Source organism: Mustela lutreola, chromosome X, assembly GCF_030435805.1.
Source record: "Mustela lutreola isolate mMusLut2 chromosome X, mMusLut2.pri, whole genome shotgun sequence".
NCBI classification, from domain to species: domain Eukaryota; kingdom Metazoa; phylum Chordata; class Mammalia; order Carnivora; family Mustelidae; genus Mustela; species Mustela lutreola.
Genome location: NC_081308.1, coordinates 77,821,832 through 77,843,760, shown reverse-complemented (window position 1 = coordinate 77,843,760; position 21,929 = coordinate 77,821,832). Strand labels below are relative to the sequence as shown.

The 21,929-nt window shown below is 34.8% G+C and overlaps 1 protein-coding gene across 2 annotated transcripts in view; it reads right to left on the bottom strand.

Annotated features, from left to right (window-relative positions):
* Nucleotides 1-21,929, bottom strand: part of KLHL4 (kelch like family member 4) — a 145,358-nt gene that overhangs the window by 7,961 nt on the left and 115,468 nt on the right. For both annotated transcript variants that reach the window (XM_059157916.1, XM_059157917.1), the window contains exons 5-9: nucleotides 18,288-18,500; nucleotides 15,890-16,076; nucleotides 14,262-14,486; nucleotides 12,081-12,243; nucleotides 10,119-10,331 (exon numbers count right to left, since the gene is read on the bottom strand). In XM_059157916.1, the coding sequence (XP_059013899.1) occupies nucleotides 10,119-10,331; nucleotides 12,081-12,243; nucleotides 14,262-14,486; nucleotides 15,890-16,076; nucleotides 18,288-18,500 (1,001 nt within the window). The remainder of the gene's footprint in view (nucleotides 1-10,118; nucleotides 10,332-12,080; nucleotides 12,244-14,261; nucleotides 14,487-15,889; nucleotides 16,077-18,287; nucleotides 18,501-21,929) is intronic.

The following is a 21,929-nucleotide window of genomic DNA, read 5'->3' as shown; positions in this document are numbered from 1 at the left end:
GAGAATATTGACGTCCATATTCATCAGGGATATTGGTTGGAAATTCTTCTTTTTGCTGGGGTCTTCACCTGGTTTGGGGATCAAGGTTAATGCTGGCTTCATAGAAATAACCTGGAAGTTTTCCTCCTGCTTCAATTTTTTGAAACCGATTCAGGAGTGTAGGTGTTATTTCTACTTTGAATGTTCAGTAGAATTTCCCAGGGAATCCATCCAGTCTGGGACTCTTGATTGTTAGGGGAAGTTTTTGATCAATGCTTCAATCTTATTACTGGTTATTGGTCTGTAAATGTTGTTAATTTCTTCCTGTTTTATTCTTGGAAGTTTATAGGTTTCCAGGAATGCATCTACTACTTCTAGGTTTCTTAACTTTTTGACATAGAGCTCTTGATAATAATTTCTGATAGAGTCAGAAGATAGCGTGATCTCTCCCCTTTCATTCATAATTTTATTAATTTGGGTCCTTTCTCTTCTTTTGGATGAGTCTGGCCAGATGTTTATCAACCTTATTAATTCATTCAAGGGGCCAACTTCTAATTTCATAGATGTGATCCACTGTATATCTGGTTTCTAACTCATTGTTATGCTCTAATCTTAATTATTGCTCTTCTTGTGTGTGGGGTAGGCTCAATCTGTTTTTGATTTTCAAGTTCAAGGTGTAAAGGGAGTTTGTGTAGTCAGGATGTTTCTTATTTGTTTGAGTGAGGATTGCATGGCTATGCATTTCCCTCTTAGGACCCACTTTGACCTATCCCATAGGTTTTGGACCAATGCGTCATCATTATCAGTGGTTTCCATGAATTGTTTAAGTTCCTCTTTGATTTCATGGTTGATCCAAACATTCTTGAGCAGGATAATCTTTAGCTTCCAAGTGTTTGAATTTCTTCCAACCTTTTCTTGTGATTGAGCTCCAGCTCCAAAGCATTGTGGTCTGAGAATATGCAGGGAATGATATCAATCTTTTGGTATCAGTTGAGACCTGATTTGTGACTTAGTAAGTGGTCTATTCTGGAGAAGGTTCTGTGTGTCCTTGAGAAGAATGAGTATTCTGTTATTTTATGGTGGAATGCTCTGTATATATGTATGAGGTCCATCTGGTCGAAGATGTTATTCAAAGCTGTTGTTTTTTTGTTGATTTCTGCTTATATGATCTGTCCATTGCTGAGAGTGGTAATGCAGAAAAAAAAACATTTGACAAAAATAAGGCATCGTTTTCTGATTAAAACTCTTCTGAGTATAGGGATAGAGGACCATAACATCCATCTATGAAAAGTCCACAGTGAATATTATCCTCAATAGGGAAAAGCTGACAGCCTTCCCTTTGAGATAAGGAGCATGACAAGGATGACCACTCTCACCACTCTTGTTCAACATAGTATTAGAAGTCATTCCAACAGCAATCACACAACAAAGAGAAATAAAAGTTCAAATTGACAATGAAGAAGTTAAATTCTCTCTCTTTGCAGATGACATGATACTTTATATGGAAAACCCAAAAGGCTCCACACCCAACCTGTAAGAACTCATTCAGGAATTCAGTAATGTGGCAGGACACAAAATCAATGTACAGAAATCAGTGGCTTTCTTATACACTAACAATGAAAATACAGAAAGGGAAATTAGAGAATCAATTCCCTTTACTATAGCACCAAGAAACATAAGATACCTGGGAATAAACATAACCAAAGAGGTAAAGGATCTCTACTCGAGGAACAACGGAACCCTCATAAAAGAAATTGAAGAAGTCATAAAAAAAGATGGAAGACCATTTCATGCTCTTGGATTGGAAGAATAAATATTGTTAAAATGTTTATACTGCCCAGAAAAATCTATACTTTCAATTCCATTCTGACCAAAACTCCAACTTCAAAGAGATACAACAAACAATCCAAAAATTTATATGGAATCAAGGAAATGTTGAAAAAGAAAAACAAAACGGTGGACACCACATTGCCTGATTTCAAGCATTACTGCAAAGCTGTGATCACCAAGACAGCATGGTACTGGCATAAAAACAGACACAGAGACCAGTGGAACAAATTAGAAAGCCCAGATATGGACCCTCAACTCTATGGTCAAATAATATTCGACAAAGGAGGAAAAAATATACAGTGGAAAAAAGACTGTCTCTTCAATAAATGGTGCTGGGAAAATTGGACAGCTATGTGTAAAAGAATGAAATGCAACCACTGTCTTGCACCATACACAAAGATGAACTCAAAATGGATAAAAGACCTCAACATGAGGCAGGAATCCATCAGAATCCTAGAGGAGAACATAGGCAGTAACGTCTTCGATATCAGCCACAGGAAATCAAGATATGTCTCCAAAGTCAAAGGGAACAAAAGCAAAAATGAATTTTGGGACTCAAAGGTGACAACACTTACTTAATGTTGAAAAACTGAGAGCTTTTCCTCTATTGTAAGGAAAAATACATAGATGTCCATTTTCCCTACTTTTTATTCAACAAAGTACATCAATAAAACAGAAAGACAAACTGAAGGAATTCATATTGGAAAATAAATTAAACTGTCATTATTTTCTGATGATTCAACCAAAAAAACCTACTAGAAGTAATAAATGAATTCAGCAAAGTTGCAGGATAGAAATTTAATACCCCATAACTGGTAGCATATCCATAAGCAAATAATGAATTAGCAGTAAAAGAAATAAGAAAAAAAAAACTCCATTTACATCTGCACCAAAAAGAATAAAATACCTAGGAATAAATTTAATCAAGGAGATGAAAGACCTGTACTCTGGAAACTATAAAACACGGATGAAAGGAATTGAATGTTATATGACAAGTGGAAATATATTTCATGCTCATGGATTGGGAAAAATTATATTGTTAGGATGTCCTTATTATCCACAGTGATATACACAGCCTATGCAATACCTATAAAAGCACCAACAGCATATTTTACAAAACTAAAACAAAAAATCATAAATTTGTATAGATCCATAAAAGACCTTGACTAGCCAAATCAGTCTTGAGAAAGTTGTAGGAATCACAAAATTCCAGAATTAAAGATACACTACAAAGCTAAAGCTGTAGTCATCAAAATAGTATGGACGTGGCAGAGAAATATACACATGGAACAGTGGAACAAGAAAGAGAACTCAAAAGTAAATCCAATTATATGATCAATTAAGTTATTACATTGAAAGCAAGAATATACAAGGGGGGGGTAGATAGTTTCTTTAAGAAATGGTGTGACGTTTGCAAATATCTTCTCCCAGTCTGTCAGTTGTCTTTTGATTTTGTTAACTGTTTCCTTTGCTGTGCAAAAGCTTTTGATCTTGATGAAATCCCAATAGTTCATTTTTGCCCTTGCTTCCCTTGCCTTTCATGATGTTCCTAGGAAGATGTTGCTGCAGCTGAGGTCAAAGAGGTTGCTGCCTGGTGTGACAAAATGGATCGAACTAGAGTGTATCATGCTTAGCAAAATAAGTCAAGCAGAGAAAGGCAACTATCATATGATCTCTCTGATATGAGGAAGTGGTGAAGCAACATGAGGACTTAAGTGGGTAGGAGAAGAATCAATGAAACAAGATGGGATTGGGAGGGACTCTTAAATTCACAAAACAAACTGAGTTTGCTGGGGGGAGGGGGATTGGGAGAAGTGGTGTGGGGTTATGGACATTGGGGAGGGTATGTGCTTTGGTGAGTGCTTTGAAGTGTGGAACTCTGGTGATTCACAGACCTGTACCCCTGGGGATAAAAATACATGTTTATAAAAAATGTTTATAAAAAAATAAAAAATAAGAAATAAAGAAATGGTGTGAAAACCGCGCAGACACTTTTTTTTTATTTGCATAGGTAGTTTTAAGAGTAAAACTGGACCACTTTCTAAAGCCACACACCAAAAAACCCAAAAAGGAATAAACACATAAAGGTGAGATCTGAAGCCATAAAACTCCTAGAAAAGAACACAGGTATTAATTTCTTGGACATGAGCTTTAGTGACATTTTCTAAACTGGGTTCCATTGCAAGAGAAGCAGAGAAAAAATAAACTATTGGACTACATAAAAATTAAAAAAAAATCTTTTTCATAGATAAGGAAACCAACACCAACACTCAAAACAATCTCCTGAACAGTAGAAGATACTTGTAAATGATGTATATAATAAGGGGTTAATATCCAAAATATACCAAGAACTTACATAGCTCAACACAAAAAAGTAAAGAATCTGATTTAAAAATGGGTGGAGCATCTGAATAGACAATTCTCCAAAGAAGACATTCAGATATTCAACAGAGACTTGAAAAGTTGCTCAACATCAGCAATCATCAGAGAAATGGAAATAACTCACTTACACCTGTCAGAATGGATAAAATAAAAAAGACAAGAAGTAATGTGTTGCTGAGGATGTGGAGAAAAGAAACCTGATAAATTGTTGTTAATGTAAATTGGTTCATCCACTGTGGAAACCGGTATGAGAGTTTCTCAACAATTAAAAATATGAATACCATATGATCCAGTAATTCCAATACAGGGTGATATTACCCCCCCAAAATTGAAATCTTAATCCAAAAAGATATATGTACCCCTATGTTTATTGAAGAATTATTTGCAATAGTAGAACAACCTAAGTCTCTACCAATAGATAAATGGACCAGGAAGACACACACACAAACACAAACACGAATAATTTGGAGCCCCCCCAAAAAATAAATAAATAAAAAGAAGAAGAAAGAAAAAGATGTTTGAGAAGTAGCAGGCTGAGGCTACATCAGCTAGCAGGATATCCGCTAGATAGCTTATCTAAACATTGAAAACACCTACAGATTGAAGAGAAGAACAGCAGTTCTAGAAACTGAAAATCAACCACTTTCTGAAAGGTAGAACTCGCGGAGAAGTGAATCCACAGCAAAGGGAAAATAGACTGTGGGGGTAGTTACCAGTTCGCGGCAATCGGTGGAGACACAGAGCACAAAATTGGGACTTTTAAAAGTCTGGTCCACTGAGGGACATCGCTCCACAGGCTAAACCGGGATGAAGCCCACGAGGAGTCAGCGTGGTCCCAATTCCCACAGGATCACAGAAGGATTGGGGTTGTCTGAGTGTCACAGAGCTTGCAGGTATTGGAACGGGGAAGCTGGTTACAGAGAGAGAGCCGAGGACCCAGAGCTCGGGGTTACCTTGAACCAGTCGCAGCCTGGGTGAGCTGGGAGCATGGCCTGAGGCCAGGGAGATGGGAGTGATTGGGCACTATTCTCTGAGGGTGCACTAAGGAGTGGGGCCCCGAGGTCTCAGCTCCTCCTGGCCAGAAACTGAGAGGCTGACATTTTCATTCCCATCCTCCAGATCTCTATGGAAAGGGTTCAAGTAAAAAAAACTTCCGCAAGAGGGAACCTGAGCAGATTAGTCAGCCCGACCCCTGGTAGGTGCATCTCTGCCTGGGGCAAAGAACTTGAGAATCACTACAACAGGGCCCTCCCCCAGAAGATCAACAAGAAATCCAGCCAGTACCAAGTTCACTTACCAAGGAGTGCAGATTCAATACCAAGGAGAGCAGCGGAATTCCAGAGGAGAAGCAAACAAAGCACTGAACTCAAGGCTTTCTCCCATGATTCTTTAGTCTTGCAGTTAATTTAATTTTTTTTTAATTTTTTTTCTTCTGCTGATTTTATAAAATTTTTACCCTTTTCGTTTTTAATGTTTTTTTAACTAGTTTATCTAATATATGTATTTTTTTCTTTTTTCATATTTTTTTCTTTATCCGTTTTCTTTTTTTTTAATTGCTAATTTTTTTCCTGAACCTGTTTTCATCCCCGTTCTCCCCCCTCACGATTGGTGATCTCTTCTGATTTGGTTAAAGCACACTTTCCTGGGGTCTTTGCCACCCTTTTAGTATTTTACTTGCTCCTTGATATACTCTACTCTGGACAAAATGAAAAGTCAGAAAAGTTCACCACAAAAAAATAGAACAAGAGACATTACCAAAGGCTGGGGACCTAATCAATACAGACATTGGTAATATGTCAGATCTAGAGTTCAGAATGATGATTCTCAAGGTTCTAGGTGGTTCGAAAAAGTCATGGAAGATATTAGTGATACCCTCTTGGGAGATACAAAAGCACTTTCTGGAGAAATAAAAGAACTAAAATCTAATCCAGTTGAAGTAAAAAAAGCTATTAATGAGGTGCAAACGACATATCAGATAAAGGACTAGTGTCCAGAATCTATAAAGAACTTAGCAAACTCAACACCCAAAGAACAAATAATCCAATCAAGAAATGGGCAGAGGACATGAACAGACATTTCTGCAAAGAAGACATCCAGATGGCCAACAGGCACATGAAAAAGTGCTCCATATCACTCGGCATCAGGGAAATACAAATCAAAACCACAATGAGATATCACCTCACACCAGTCAGAATGGCTAAAATCAACAAGTCAGGAAATGACGATGGTGGCGAGGATTTGGAGAAAGGGGAACCCTCCTACACTGTTGGTGGGAATGCAAGCTGGTGCAGCCACTCTGGAAAACAGCATGGAGGTTCCTCAAAATGTTGAAAATAGAACTGCCCTATGACCCAGCAATTGCACTATTCGGTATTTACCCTAAAGATACAAACATAGTGATCCAAAGGGGCACGTGCACCCGAATGTTTATAGCAGCAATGTCCACAATAGCCAAACACAATAGCCATGGTACATATATACTACATATTAAGTATCCATTCATTTCCAATGGACACTTGGACTACTTCCATAATTTGGTTATTGTAAATAATGCTACAATAAGCATGTGCATCTATTCCTTTCTTTCTTTTTGTATTATTTTGGGTAAATAACCCAGTACTTTAATTACCGGATTATAAGGCAGTTATTTTTAAATTTTAGGGGAACCTCCATACTGTCTCCCACAAGTGAGGCACCCATTTGCACTCCTACTGACATGCAAGAAGATTTCCTTTCCTCCACATCCTCTCCAACACTTCTTTCTCCTATTGTTGCTTTTAACCATTCAGACAAGGGTGAAGTAATATCTGGTTGTAATTTTGACTTGCATTTCCCCAATGATGAGTGATGTTTACCATCTTTTCATGTGCCTGTTGGCCATCTGAATGCTTTTGTTTCAGTTTTTTTGAAAAAAAGTGTATCACATCTGTATGTTTTCTCTGGTGAACTGTCCATGCCTTCTGCCAATTTTTAAATTGGATTATTTAGGATATTTTTGCTGTCGATTTGTATGAGCGCATTATATATTTTGTATACTAACCTTTTATTGAACATGTTCTTTGCATATATCTTCCTTCGGTAGACTGCCTTGTAGTTTTGTTGATTTATTCATCTGTGATGCAGATTTTTATTTTGATGTAGTCCCAATAGTTTATTTTTGCTTTTGTTTTCCTCTCTTCAGGAGAAATATCTATAAAAATTTTGCTGAGGCGCCAGAGAAATTACTCCCTGTGCTCTTTTCTAGTATTTTTATGGTTTCATGTTCAACATTAAGTTTTTTTTATGATTTTATTTATTTATTTGACAGAGAGAGATTACAAGTAGACAGAGAGGCAGGTAGAGAGAGAGAGAGAGAGAGAGAGAGAGAGAGAAGCTGGCTTCCTGCTCATGACCAGAGCCGAAGGCAGTGGCCCAACCCACTGAGCCACCCAGGCGCCCCCAACATTAAGGTTTTTAATCCATTTTCAGTTTTCTTTGTGTGTGTGTATGGTGTAAGAAAGTGATCCAGTGTCATTGTTTTTACATATTGCTGTCTAGTTCTCCCAACATCATTTGTTGAGGAGATTGTCTTATTTCCATTGGATATTCTTTCCTACTTTGTTGAATATTAGTTGATGATCATCGGGTTGTGGATTTATTTCTGGGTTCTCTGTACTATTGCATTGATCTATAAGTCTATTTTTTGTACCAGTACCATGCCATTTTTTTTATTACTACAGCTCTTTAATATAAGCCTTGAATTGTGATGCCTCCAGGTTTGCTTTTCTTTTTGAAGATTGCTTTATTTGGGGTTTTCTGTGGTTCCATACGCGTTTTGGGTTGTTTATTCTAGTTTTGTGTAAAAATGTTGATATTTTTATAAAGATTGCATTAAATGTGCAATTGCTTTGGATAGTACACACATTTTAACAATTTTTGTTCTTCCAAACTTTGAGCATGATATGCCTTTCCAGTTTTGGTGACATCTTTAATTTCTTTCATCAGGGTTTTATAATTTTCAGAGAACAATACTTTTGCCTCTTTTGCTAAATTTTTCCCTAGATATTTTATTGCTTTGGTATAATCATAAATGGGATTGTTTCTTCTCTTTCTGCTCTTTAATTATTAGTATATAGAAATAAAACAGATTCTGTACATTGAATTTTTCTCCTGAGATTTTACTAAATTCATTTGTTAGTTTTAGTGGATTTTTGTTCGAGTCTTCAGGATTTTCTAGGCATAGAAATTATGTTATATTTAAATAGTGAAAATTGGACTTCTCCCTTGCTTATTTGGATGCCACTATTTATTTATTTATTTATTTATTTATTTATTTATATTATTTCTGTTTTTTGTCTGTTTGCTGTGGCTTAGACTTTTAGTACTATGTTGAATAAAAGTGGTGTGAGTAGATATCCTTGTCTTATTCCTGACCTTAGAGGAAAAAGAGTTCTTTCACTATTGTGTATAATGTTAGTTGTTTGTTTTCCATATATATGGCCTTTATTATGTTGAGTATATTCCCTCTAATCTTTTTGAGAGTTTTTTTTAATCATGAATGGATATTGTAATTTTTCTGCATAAATTAAAATGATGATATGCTTTTAATATAATTAATCTTTTTAAAACACAATTATGACTCAGTCGTATGTTTCTCAGAAGAATACTTATAATATTCATATTTGTCCCTTTAGTCTTTTCTTCCTAAGTTCTATCCTTTATATCACTGTTAGGTCAAATTCCCCAAAACTGTTTTCTTTGTGTATTCCATTCCCCTTAAATTTAATTTTCCCTTCACTTTGCACTTAAAATGCAAAGTCTTCCACTTAAACATTTCAGACTATAAAATGATCTGGCACTTATTTGAATTTTTGATTGTCTTCCCAAATTACATTTCAACCTAAAGTCTCTGCTTTTATCTACACTTCCTTCTCCTTTTTATCCATAGTTTTTATTGTGAATTTTTCTAGACCTGAAATTCCCTTCTGTATATTGTGTATGTACAAAATACAAATTTTGTATTTTTTTTAGGTTCTCCATGAATATTTTCTGTTCATGGAGAACTTATTTCTATGTTCTAGTTTTCTAGGTTCCTCCATGAATATTTTTGAGTGCAGCATCCCATACTGATTTCCATCTTTGAATTCTGATAACTTTACTAATTGTAAATTTGTCATATGGCCTTATGTTAATATATTTTAACTATTATACATTTTTAAAAAGATTTTATTTATTTATTTAACAGACAGAGATCATAAGTAGGCAGAAAGGCAAGCAGAGAGAGAGGGGGAAGCAGGCTCCCTGCCCAATGCGGGGCTCAGTCCCAGGACCCTGGGATCATGACCTGAACTGAAGGCAGAGGCTTAACCCACTGAGCCACCCAGGCATCTCATTAACTATTATACATCTTGAAGGGAATGTGATTGTTATAACTGCAAATCATATGACTGAGTTATTGAACAAACCTATCACACTTTATCCAAATGAATGTCTCCCATTTAAAGAATTTATCTTTGGAAAATTAAATACTTATTGTAATAGAGTTATTCAAAATATAATTAACATTTTTTTTGGAAATTATTTCCATATAGTCTTCATCCTTAGGGGACAAATATTATTTTCAAGATACTAAAGTCATATTGATTTGAGATGTTGAATAGGTTGAGTGGTATAGTTTGGCATTAAATTTCTTTATTCTTGCATCCCATTTTTTACATTGTTTTATAGGGTGATTATCAAACATTAAAAGAACTTTGAAATGATATATTTCTTATGGTGCACCTAAAATACATTAGAGGGAGTTCTTCAAAATATTTTGAGCCTAGGAATAAGGGTAAAATTTAAAAAAATCTTCTGAAAGGATTAACATTTATTTGGAAGATAACTTTCTAGTAGCCCTCTTTCTAATTTCTGACAAATTAATATATTCTTAAATAGAAATATTTTACCGTTCCACACAGCCAGAAAGCTTGGAACAATGGCTAGAAGCAGGGGCATCATGACCTCCAGCAACATATAAGAATCCGTTGTATGCTGCAACTCCCACACCTCCACGTCTTTTTGACATTGAAGCACACAGACTCCACTTGTTAGTGTGTGGATCAAAGTATTCCATTGATTTGAGGCAGGAACTTCCATCACGACCACCGATAGCATATAGCCTAGGAAAAAAGAACAGAAGTGTGAGTGTGTGTATTTGTGTGTGTATACAAGCATTTTTACACACACACACACACACACACACACCCCTTGTACAAAGCATTTAAAGTTTATGATTATATGTTCTACTCCCTTAGTATTTTGTAGTGGATGGCCTGAGTTCGTGAATGGATAATTACCTAAAGGAATTTTTCAAGGTCTACTTCAAACTCCCAGGCTTCAATGTTTTCATGAAAGTTTGACATTATGGACTAAAACATCCCATTAGAAATGAAATTAGACAGAGAGAGGAAATGTCAAAACATTGGCAGTATTTGTCAATTAAACCTCAATAAACCTGGAAATTAAAATAGAAAAGGGTAGGTAGGATTTTCCAAAGACTAACTACAGCAACATTACAATTTTGGCTAGGTTCAACTGAATAGCATTAAAATCCCTCTTGTATTTATGAACTGATTTACTTAGTATTAAAAATATTAATCATTAAGAAGGTTAACTTAATAAACAATGAAGAGAATAAGAATCAAGAAACTGGATTTTTCGTAAGAAAATATATTAGCTATCCTATTTCTTCCATAAATTTTGGAATGCCAATTCTTATGATGAGAAGAATTTTTTAATTTTTAATCTAATTTAAATTTAATCGTGCATCAATGAAAAATAAACATTTATTGAACCATATGTTTATAACTGTCTTTCATGCTCAGTTGTGAATAATATCAAGTCAGTAAAACAAACATTAGTCAAATTTGATTATTTCAGTCTGTTCTGTAATAGTTAGGAGATTGTTCCCAAGTCACTTGATATTGAGATTAGACCCAAGATAAGCAGATTAAGGAGTATTTTAAGCTCCAAGACACTGTAAGTCAGGGCATCCTCTTAAAAATAGACATTTGCTACTTTTTGCACAAGGTTCTATAAACAATCTTTGTTGAAATTTTCCAGTTATAATACGAAATATTGACTATATATGGTCAGTACAGACACACAAGGGTGTCTCCTGCCACTGATAAATTCTTGAGTCTGAAATTGTCATCATTAAAGTCCCTTCTATATGCTGTTTCTAAAGGTCCTTTTTCAGGAAGGGCATAAGCCCCTGGAAGATGTAACAATTCAAAGATCTTAGCAACCTTTAGTGTCATTGGGTTTTAATATATTACCTTGCTTTCTCGGGCAAGTGATCAGGAAAGGGGAGAGATTCAGAAAGATATGATTTGGTGTACTTATAGTGTTGGGAACCCTGAACACTCAAGACAATGAAGGATAGAGAACAAAAAGACTTGCCCTATTTCAAGACAAACCAAAGTTTTAATAAAAATAAATCATGATGTAAAAAAAAAAAATGGTATGTTCTCAAAGGCAAAAGTGGAACTTCTTTGCCTATAAATATGCTTCTCAAATTTAATGTGCTAACAAGTCACTTGAGGACATTTTCAAAATGCCAGTTCTGATTAAGGAAGTCTAGTGTGGGGCTAAAATTCAGCATTTATAAATAGATCTCAGGTAGTGCTGATGCTCCTGGTCCAGGACTGCACTTGAGTACCAACAGAATACAAAATATTTAGTTAAATGTTCATTTTAGACAAGCATTTTCCCTTATAATGATGGGAAAGTTCCAACAAAGGACCTTTATTACTGATTACTAGGATGTCCCCGTCATTGTGAATGCTTATTAATTGATGGACCACATCACCAAAGTGTTGTATCACATAACCTAGGAGTAAAGAGCTTTCATATTCGGGTTTACTCACTTATTGTTTAAGGCAGCAACACCAACTGTGCTTCTAGGAGTTGACATACTGGCCACATAATTCCACTGATGTCCCTCAGGGTCCCATCTTTCTACAGTATTTAGATAACTCCATCCATCATGACCACCAACAGCATACATTGGTCCTTCAAGTGTGGCTACACCTAGAAGATAAAAATAACATGAGGTCTCGCCACATATAATGGATTTTTTTTTCATTTTGCAAACAACTAGCTGCTTAAAAATTGTTTTTGTTTCTTAAATGGTTTTGTGTATACGTTATAATTTACTAATCTTGATACGAAACTAAACATGGTATCTTCACCTTAGGATTTTTTCAGACATAGTTCTTGTTATTGTATTATACATAGTTATATACATAGACACTGTATCAGGCAGGTTATCATTGTTCTAATACTGAGGTTAATGAAGGTAGTGGAACACACCATTTCTAGGGATGTAATAGAAAATGGAAACTGTTTTTTAGCATAATTTCAACATCATTTTTTTAAATATAAGAGAGATGAGACATCTATACTGAATCTTAGGTAATTCTTAGGTTATTCATAGGTTACATAATTTGTAGGTTAAAACCATGGTAGGTCTTTTTAAGCCCTGCTTTTTATTATAGTGATTAAAAAAAATTCCCATGTGATAACCAAATAAATAGGGATTTTTGAGGTTTAGTTAGAAATTTGTTTCTTTGGGTCCCTAGGTGACTCAGTCATTAAGCGTCTGCCTTCAGCTCAGGTCATGATCCTCGGGTCTTGGGATTGAGCCCTGCATTGGGCTGCCTGCTCCACAGGAAGCCTGCTTCTACCTCTCCCATTCCATTCCCCCTGTTTGTGTTCCCTCTCTCACTGTGTCTCTTTCTATAAAAAAAAAAAAAAAAAAAAAAAAAAGTTACATTACATACAATGAATAACCCCTATCCAACTGCTTCTCTGGGAATTCACATAATTGAATTTTCCCCCCACCTTCTTCACCATCTCAGTTAGCATCTCAGTGGTATAACTTCATCATTTCTACCTTCTTAGTAATACCAGTTAGATTTTCAAAACTTGCTATTATTTCTCTGTAGGATAGTTTTCTAAGTAATGACATAACTGAGTTGAAAATTTATATAGTTTATCATTTGACATAGACAATTTTTTTAGATAATTTGGGGAAAAGACAATACCAGTCCTGAACCTGACACTTTTTAGATGTGTAAATCAGTTTTTAACAACTAAATTAAATTTAAAAATATCAATGGAAACAAATTTTTTCTTGGAATATCTACTAAATAAAACATGTTTCTTGTGTATTGCTTTCAGATATATTATGGGACGAATTATGTCTCTGAATTGTTAAAGAGATTAGCAATTGATTTAAGAAAATGCAAATGTTTAAAATCAAGGGAAAAATTAACAAAAAATTTTAAAAAGCTACTATGCTTTATAAACAAACTCTGAGATATTAAAAATGTATGTCATCTAAAGAAAGATGTACCCTGACAAATATTCAGGAGAATCAATGTTCCCAACTGTTTTAGAAGTCTCCACTTCATCTTTCTTAAACTTCTTGGAAATCTCTGACTTAAGTATAATTTAGAGTTGCCCTCAATCAAAGCAAACATCTCCGCCTTGGAGCATCCCAAGCCTTTTGCTGAAATACAGATTTGCCTTTTATGGGAAGGGACAAAGTTCATATGATTAGAAACATAATGTCTTTCCATCATCAAATGCTTTTTGTTTTTTTCTAAATTAAGGTTAGATGAACATTCCCTATTTTAGTTTTATGTTTTTTAATGATGCATTCTTTGCAAAACTTTTTATCCCTTTTAACATGGTAACTTTTTAAAATAAATTTGAAGGGAGGCAGAGTTAGCAAGTATGACATCTGAAACAAGAAAAAAAGTTTCACAAGCTTTTACCATTTGATTTATCTTTTCAGCGTTTTGGAGATGTTTTGACTAAGGGTTTGGCTAAATCCCAATAATGTGCACTCATGATGAGCACTGGGTGATGTATGAAGTTGTTGAATTGCTATATTGTACATCTGAAACTTATATAATACCGTATGCTAATTATACTGGAATTAAAATAAAATAAAATATTACTAATGTGCAGCAGTATTTAATTTTTAAAAAGATCTACTAATGATACATTTTTTAAGAAACAATATAACATTAAACTCTTACCTAAGCCATGCCTATGTGTTGACATGGGAGGCATCACAGTCCAGATTTTGCTAACTGGATTAAAACATTCCATAGTATTCAAAGTTTTTAAACCATCTCTTCCTCCCACGACATAGAGCTTATTATCAATAACTGCAACTCCAAACTGAAGCCTACGGCCATTCATGGTGCCAATATGTAGCCAGCTGTTGGTTCTGAGATCATATTTTTCAATTGTAGTGGTACCTTTTAAAGGGATATTAAACAATGGAAAAATTGCATGTATAAAAATTTTTGTTGACATCATCCACATTATATTTATGTACCTATAATTTAATGATTGCAACTCAAATTAAAGTACCTTATGATTCCCTAACCTGTTAATAAGGCAAATGAACTATTTTGCTACTACCAGATCCAAATGGAAGAGACAGAAGAAAACAGTTCATTTTAATATATATGGTTTGTATACTTGTAATGGTTTCTTTGGTTATACTATGTTACTGTTAGTACTAACACAGGTGTCAACATGATAATTTACGACAAAAAATTACTTTGGAATCTATTACCAACTCTTTACACATACATTATTATTTTAATTACCCTTGGTCATTCAATATATGAATTAGTGTCCCCTTATTTTATTCCATATTGTGTGTCTATGTTGAATACTTCCATTCCAAAGCCCATAGTCTGCCCTACTTCAGCTTGAATCAGTTACAGAAGATGGACCTCTACGTACTTTCCTTAGAAATGGAATGTAGGACTGACAATGAGGATTTGTAACAGCACTCCAAGTGGTATAAGGGTTAACTTACTTCAAGCTTTCACACTCATTTGTTGATCTAAGCCCTTTGGTTTATAATAGAATTAACCTACTTCCCTTGAGATTTTGCAGACCACTGGCCTTGGAGAATGAAGGACCAGACAATCCCAAAAGACAAGGCCTGACCACATTTGAGAAGAGCTGTCACTGATGCCAGCAAGTCTTTTCAAGTTCATGTTGGCATATGATTAACCATCTAAGCACCACATTCTGCTCGTAACCCCTATAATTCCCCAAACCTTCTCCTTTAAAAACCCTCTGATTTATTCTATACTGGGTAGATGGTCTTTGAGACATTAGTCCACCATCTTCCCAAGTTGCTGACTTTCTGAATAAAGTAACGTTTCTTTTCCCGCCATTACTTGTATCTTGAGTATTGATTTTCACATGGCAAGCAGCTGAACCCCAGTTTGGAACCAGTTTTCCATCCTGTAACATCAGCAATTCAAGATTTTTTGGAGCTTGACAGGCCCCTCTTCTGTTGAAAAACACATATGCTTTTTTAATATATATACAGATTTTCTTTTTTTAAAAAAAATTTTAATTTTTTATAAACATATATTTTTATCCACAGGGTTAAACCCTTCTATTTATGATAAACCTTAAGTAAGTTTAAAAAAATTGTTGCCATAAAATAAAAGTAACTGTTAAGAGCTTAACTAACACTACTTAAAAGGATTATATACCATAAGTGTGCTATTTATTAAAATTAGCTTTAGATGCACAAAATTAAATATGGATTTAATGCCACCTTCATAATTTGGGGGGTGTTGAGAACATCATTTTTTTGAATGATACTTTCTAAATTAATCATTCCTGTTACCTTTCATAGTATGCATGCCTCCCACAGCATAAAGTGCCCCCACAGTTGATTTTCTAGGCTTTGTCCGAGGGCTTTGCATCATATGTCTTCTCTCAGGTAAGAGATGGTACTTCATAGCTTCCATTAGGAGCTTCTGACACTCAAGATTACCAGTCAACATAGAGCTATTTTCAAGATCCACCAGTAACTGAAAAGTAATGATGTATGGTATATGAAGTAAATAGCCCAACAAGAAAAATAACATTTTTGCTTATATAATAACTTTGGAGAAAACTTGAGCTAATTCAGATGTAAAAGTGTTAGTATTTTAAGTTACTTAGTAGTATATTTTTATGTTCACTTAAGATTTAAAATGATGAAAGATCTCATAGTAGTACCTACTCTGTCCAGATTTATTTGACATATTAAACATCTTTTGACTAGATACACATGTAGTATCAAGAAGTGAAAGTGAAAAGACACTTATAAAGCAGTCTAAGAGACCAGCTATGTCTACACAAAGCAAGCATCTTGCAGTCTACTGCATGTAGCTAAATAAGCAGCCACCTTATTGGTGGATTTAGAGAAGTTGGTACAAACAAGCCCAGTTAAAATAAAGTAATATCACCCATAAAGAATTGCACCTTTATCATCAAATCACTTCTGTAAAGTATTTTGAATGTAGATGCTTTTTATTTATACATATATATGTGTATATCAGTAAAGCATATGTGATAGTAGGTAGACAAAACATCAGTAGTAGTACGTATCAATCCTTTCTAACCATCTCTGCCTGGCAGACACTAAGAACCTCATTGAATTGGATAAAAGCTAAGTAAAATATTTTTGCTGAGGTGAGCTGAGGATATGTGAAGAAATTGTTTCAGAATTTTAGCAAGAGTCATTTATATTGGTTCAGTGGAGTTTTGGGTCTATAGCATAAAAAGGACATTGAGAGGAATTGTAGTTTCGTGTAGAAATGTTACTTTCACCCCATAAAACATCCCTGAAGTTTTCCATTCTACAGTACTTAACTCCAGCTTAGTTCTCATCTGTAATCTCGTATGGATCACTATTTTGATTTGGCTGGTGAGATCTCTGGTATTTCCTTAATGTATATGCTGCTGAAAATAAGTTTAAAAAACTGGACTATGTAACTTATTTTCAAAATATTCTTCAGGGACTTAACACCATTTTTTTCATATATTTCATTTCTAGAATATTTTTTAAAGTAACTTTTAAAATTGTTTTAGAAATTCTATAATCAGTTTTATATTACCCACCACTACCATCTTTAGGGAAAGTTCACAACAGTCCACATTTTAGGCATAAGGGATACTCAGGAGTAGAAGGCCAAAGACCATCAGTTGTGTGTTTGGGCTAGAAATTTCTCCTTATTCCAATAAAGTAAGACACAAACATATAGACTAAACAGTATAAATTCAAGGGCCTCCAATCCATTATAGCAATGCATCTCAACCTTTTTCATATCTAAGAATCCTCTGGCAAACTTATTAAGATATGGATTTCTTGGCCTCACTCCCATAAATTGTTTCAGTAGGTCTATGGTGAGGGCTTGGGAAACTGGGTTTCTAATAAGCTCTCAGGAAATGCTATGTTGCTAGCTCAGGGCTATTTTGAGTAGCACTGTCTTAGAGACTCTAATAAATCATACACATATGCACACATATACACAAACATAAAATTTCCAAAGATTCTGAAGCTTGGGTCTAAAATTGCATGTATATTTTAATGTTTCTATTTTAGTGTTACTATTGCCTTGCCTTGTATAAATTTGTATACCCAAGAAGGCAGTGTTCTTTCATTGCATATGGATAAATTCTTAAGAGCAAATATGTAGCTCCATGGATTTAATTAACAGATAAAAGTTTTTAAAAAGTAGAGAAATCATCAGTAAATTAATATTCTATTTTTCAATATTAACATCTAATTAGTAATTTGTTGAAACTAGACTAATTTTAATGTTAATGAAACTACTGATCCTCTAGATGAAGCTCCTCCTTACAATATGGATGAGTAACTGGCTTGCCTAGAAGGTGGGCAGAAAAAGAAAAAAAAAAAAAGCCTAGTCATTTTCTCTGCTTCTTACAAGTGCTGCTTGGTAAAGAAGAAATTGAAATTAAAGAATATGTTTTAGAGATTATCTCTAGAATTTTTAAGGATGATCTATAGCTTTTTTTTTTTTATTTCTGTCCGCATCATAGATAGTGTTAAGATAAGTCCTTCTGTGAGACAAGTACCATACTCTCCAGTTAACAGAAATCCTCTGAATAAAATAAAATTAGACCAAAAAAGAATGGATTATATAAACAAATGAATTTAAAAAAAGGAATAAAAAGAATGGATTAATGTCTAGTGGTAGTTTAGAACTATGTGTTACCTGGGTAAATTTCCATACCTGTGGTGGAAGTAATGGCAGTCTGATATAAGAAAGCAACATTGCTAGGTATTGTTGCCTAGCCTGTACATCGTACCCCACCCACTGTATTAAAGCATGGAGAATTGTTTCTTCATCAGGAACATTAATGTCATCACTGCACAGAAGTTTTGAAATTTCATTAGCTGGAAGCAGGAGGAATTCTTGGTTCTTTATTACCTCAATGAAGTGTTCCTAGAAAAGAAAGGTCTTCTACTGAAACTTTGTAATTTAGAAATGTCTTAACAAAATAAGCATATAAAAGCACTTTGTTAAAATTCATAAAAGAGGGGCACCTGGGTGGCTCAGTGGGTTAAGGCCTCTGCCCTTGGCTCAGGTCATTATCCCAGGGTCCTGGGATCCAGCCTCGCATCTGGCTGTCTGCTCAGCAGGGAGCCTCTTCCTCCTCTCTCTATGCCTGCCTCTCTGCTTATTTGTGATCTCTCTGTCAAATAAATAAATAAATAAATAGAATTATTTAAAAAAATTCATAAGAGACAGTAAGGATAGATACGTGCATTTATAACAAATAGGTGCCATTACTGTCTGTGACAGAGGACATGGGGAGTCTTCTGAAGCTGAGGAGCCAAATGTTACAACTGAGAACACAGGTAAAGGGCTTTATTTAGTCATTGAACAAAAGTAAAGAGCTTAAGTATTTCATAGGCCACATGGATAGTGTCTGAGTTGATACAAATGTTTTTCTTTCCTAGCTATTGTAGGTGGCAGCAGTTTATGATTCCAGAAGTGACTAACCTTGAGTTGGTCTTTAGCCAAAAATCTTAAGAGGAAAGGTGGAAATTTTCAAGGTCGGGTCTACCTTGAAGACCTGGGGGAGGTAGCTCCAGTTGTGCATTTGAGGGGGCAACATACTGAATTCCTTTGCGTTGGAACAAACAGATTGATGACAAACTCTTTTCTCTTATGGACAAGCACGATCTATTAACCAACCAAGGCAAAGGTATATTTTACAATGAATACTTCACAGATTTAGGACAATCTAAAAGGGACTCCTATGGAATTTTGGGGGGGAGGGGGTCAATGGTGTAGTCTTGCAATTTTTATATATTATTTCTAATTCTCTCTTCTGTCACAATGTTAAGTTCTATCAAGTATCAAATTTCAGGCAGCTGTGTTTCAATTTTTTTCATCAAAACATCACTATGTATGTTTTAATTTAAAATGTTTCATATTTTTCTATGATAATTGTTCTCAAAATTTTTCATAGTAAAAAAAAAAATTCACTTTAAAAGTGATAAAATACACTTCCAAAACAGTGATAAACATGTCTACTTGGTAATTTATGTTACAGCATAAAGATATATGCTTGAAGGTAGTTTAAAAGAGCCTCTAAATAAATTGCAGGGATCTTGGATGAATCAAATCACTCCCTCAGCTCCACTCAGAGTTTTGTCATTATGGAACTGAGTTAGCTTAATAATTAAATTATTCATACAAAAATTTTTGTTTGATAGACCCATCAGGAGTTCTGGTATCATAAATTCCAAGCTATCTTGCCTATTTATATTTTTTTTTTTTTTTTTAAGATTTTATTTATTTATTTGTAAGAGAGAGAATGAGAGCGAGCACAGGCAGACAGAGTGGAAGGCAGAGTCAGAGGGAGAAGCAGGCTCCCTGCGGAGCAAGGAGCCCGATGTGGGACTCGATCCCAGGACGCTGGGATCATGACCTGAGCCGAAGGCAGCTGCTTAACCAACTGAGCCACCCAGGCGTCCCTATCTTGCCTATTTAAATGAAGAACCCTCTTGTGACTAAGGTAAACAAGAGAGGCCTGCTGTTTTTAATGTAGCAGATGTCCGTATTTGAAAACCCTCTCACCTACAGCAAAATAAGGGAACTAGTATTATAACTAATAATACATTACATTTATACAGCACATCAGACTTTTACAAATGTTAAGTAAAAAAAAAAAACAAAATAAGTCATTACCAATCTGATCTTGTAGGTGGTGAAATTATTCTGATGAAAAAATTGGCTATGTGAATTGTTTTGTCTCCTGTGGAATAAATGGCAAAGTACAGATTCAAACCTAAGTCTTCAGGTCTATTCCATTTTGCTCAACACCTCAGCTGCCTTTCATAAGTGACATAATTTTTATGACTAGGTTAAGAAAAAGTAAAATTCTAAAAATGTATGGTTAGCCATTACTGGTAGTGTATACAAGCTCTGAGAGTTTATATCATTATGTCGATATGATGGAAGACCCTGTATCTCATTTTCCTTTCTATCTACTCTCTAATGAAAGAAAAGAAAAATAGAAAGTAAATGAGAGAGGGAGAGATTGGCCCAGTTTGTTAAAAAAAATACTCAATGGCTAATGTGGATCATAGAAAAATCAATCAAATTTGGTTATGCATTTGAAAAAGTTAGGAATGATTCAAATAGTTTATATGATGGTTATATTTTTAGTGAAAAATTAGAGATTACAACAGAATTTGTTATGGTTCCAGAGTAACTTCCTGATGAGACTACTGAAATTTTTTTGGCTTAGTCTAAAAATATATATATATATATATATATATATATATATATATATATATAGTTGAAGTATCTACATAAGGTACAACAATATCCAGTACTGTAGAGAAGTATTTAGTTAACCTAGAAGATTAATTTTGAATTACTTTATTTTTGAGTTATTTTATTTCTTTTTTTAATTTATTTATTTAACAGAGAGAGATATCACAAGTAGGCAAAGAGACAGGCAGAGTGAAAGAGGAGGAAGCACGCTAGCCCTGTTGAGCAGAGAGCCCGATGCAGGGCTAGATTCCAGGACTCTGGGATCATGACCTGAGCAGAAGGCAGAGGCTTTAACCCACTGAGCCACCCATGCACCCCTATTTTATTTCTAATTTCAAGAAAAACACTTCTCTACACTTTTCGAAGAGGTTTGATACTCATTTTTTTTTCTTTGCTTCATTCCTATTTAGATGCCCATTTATTTATTCATTATTTTATTTCAATTATTTTTTTAATAAACATAGAGTATATTTTTATCCCCAGGGGTACAGGTCTGTCATTCACCAGGTTTACACAACTCACAGCCCTCATAGATCCCTTTTTAAAATCCCTGTTTTTTTCTTTAAATGTTTTTATTTATTTATTTTTTTTTCAGGAGGCCGGTTGGGAGAAGGGGGTGGGATTATGGACATTCGGGAGGCTGTGTGCTTTGGTGAGTGCTGTGAAGTGTGTAAACCTGGTGATTCACAGACCTGTACCCCTGGGGATAAAAATATATGTTTATAAAAAATAAACAATAGGGGCGCCTGGGTGGCTCAGTGGTTTAAGCCTCTGTCTTTGGCTAGGGTCATGATCCCAGGGTCCTGGGATTGAGCCCCACACTGGGCTCTCTGCTCAGCAGGGAGCCTGCTTCCTCCTCTCTCTCTGGCTGCCTCTCTGCCTACTTGTGATCTCTCTGTCTCAAATAAATAAATAAAATCTTAAAATAAAATAAAATAAAAATTAAAAAAAAATTTTAAAAAAATACTCATTTTTTTTAATCCACACGGACTTTGTTGTAAAAGTTGCTAGAGGAATATAACGTACTTGCTAAGTGTTTCATCAGTGCAGACTACTGTTTATAGAATTACGATGGCTAACTTA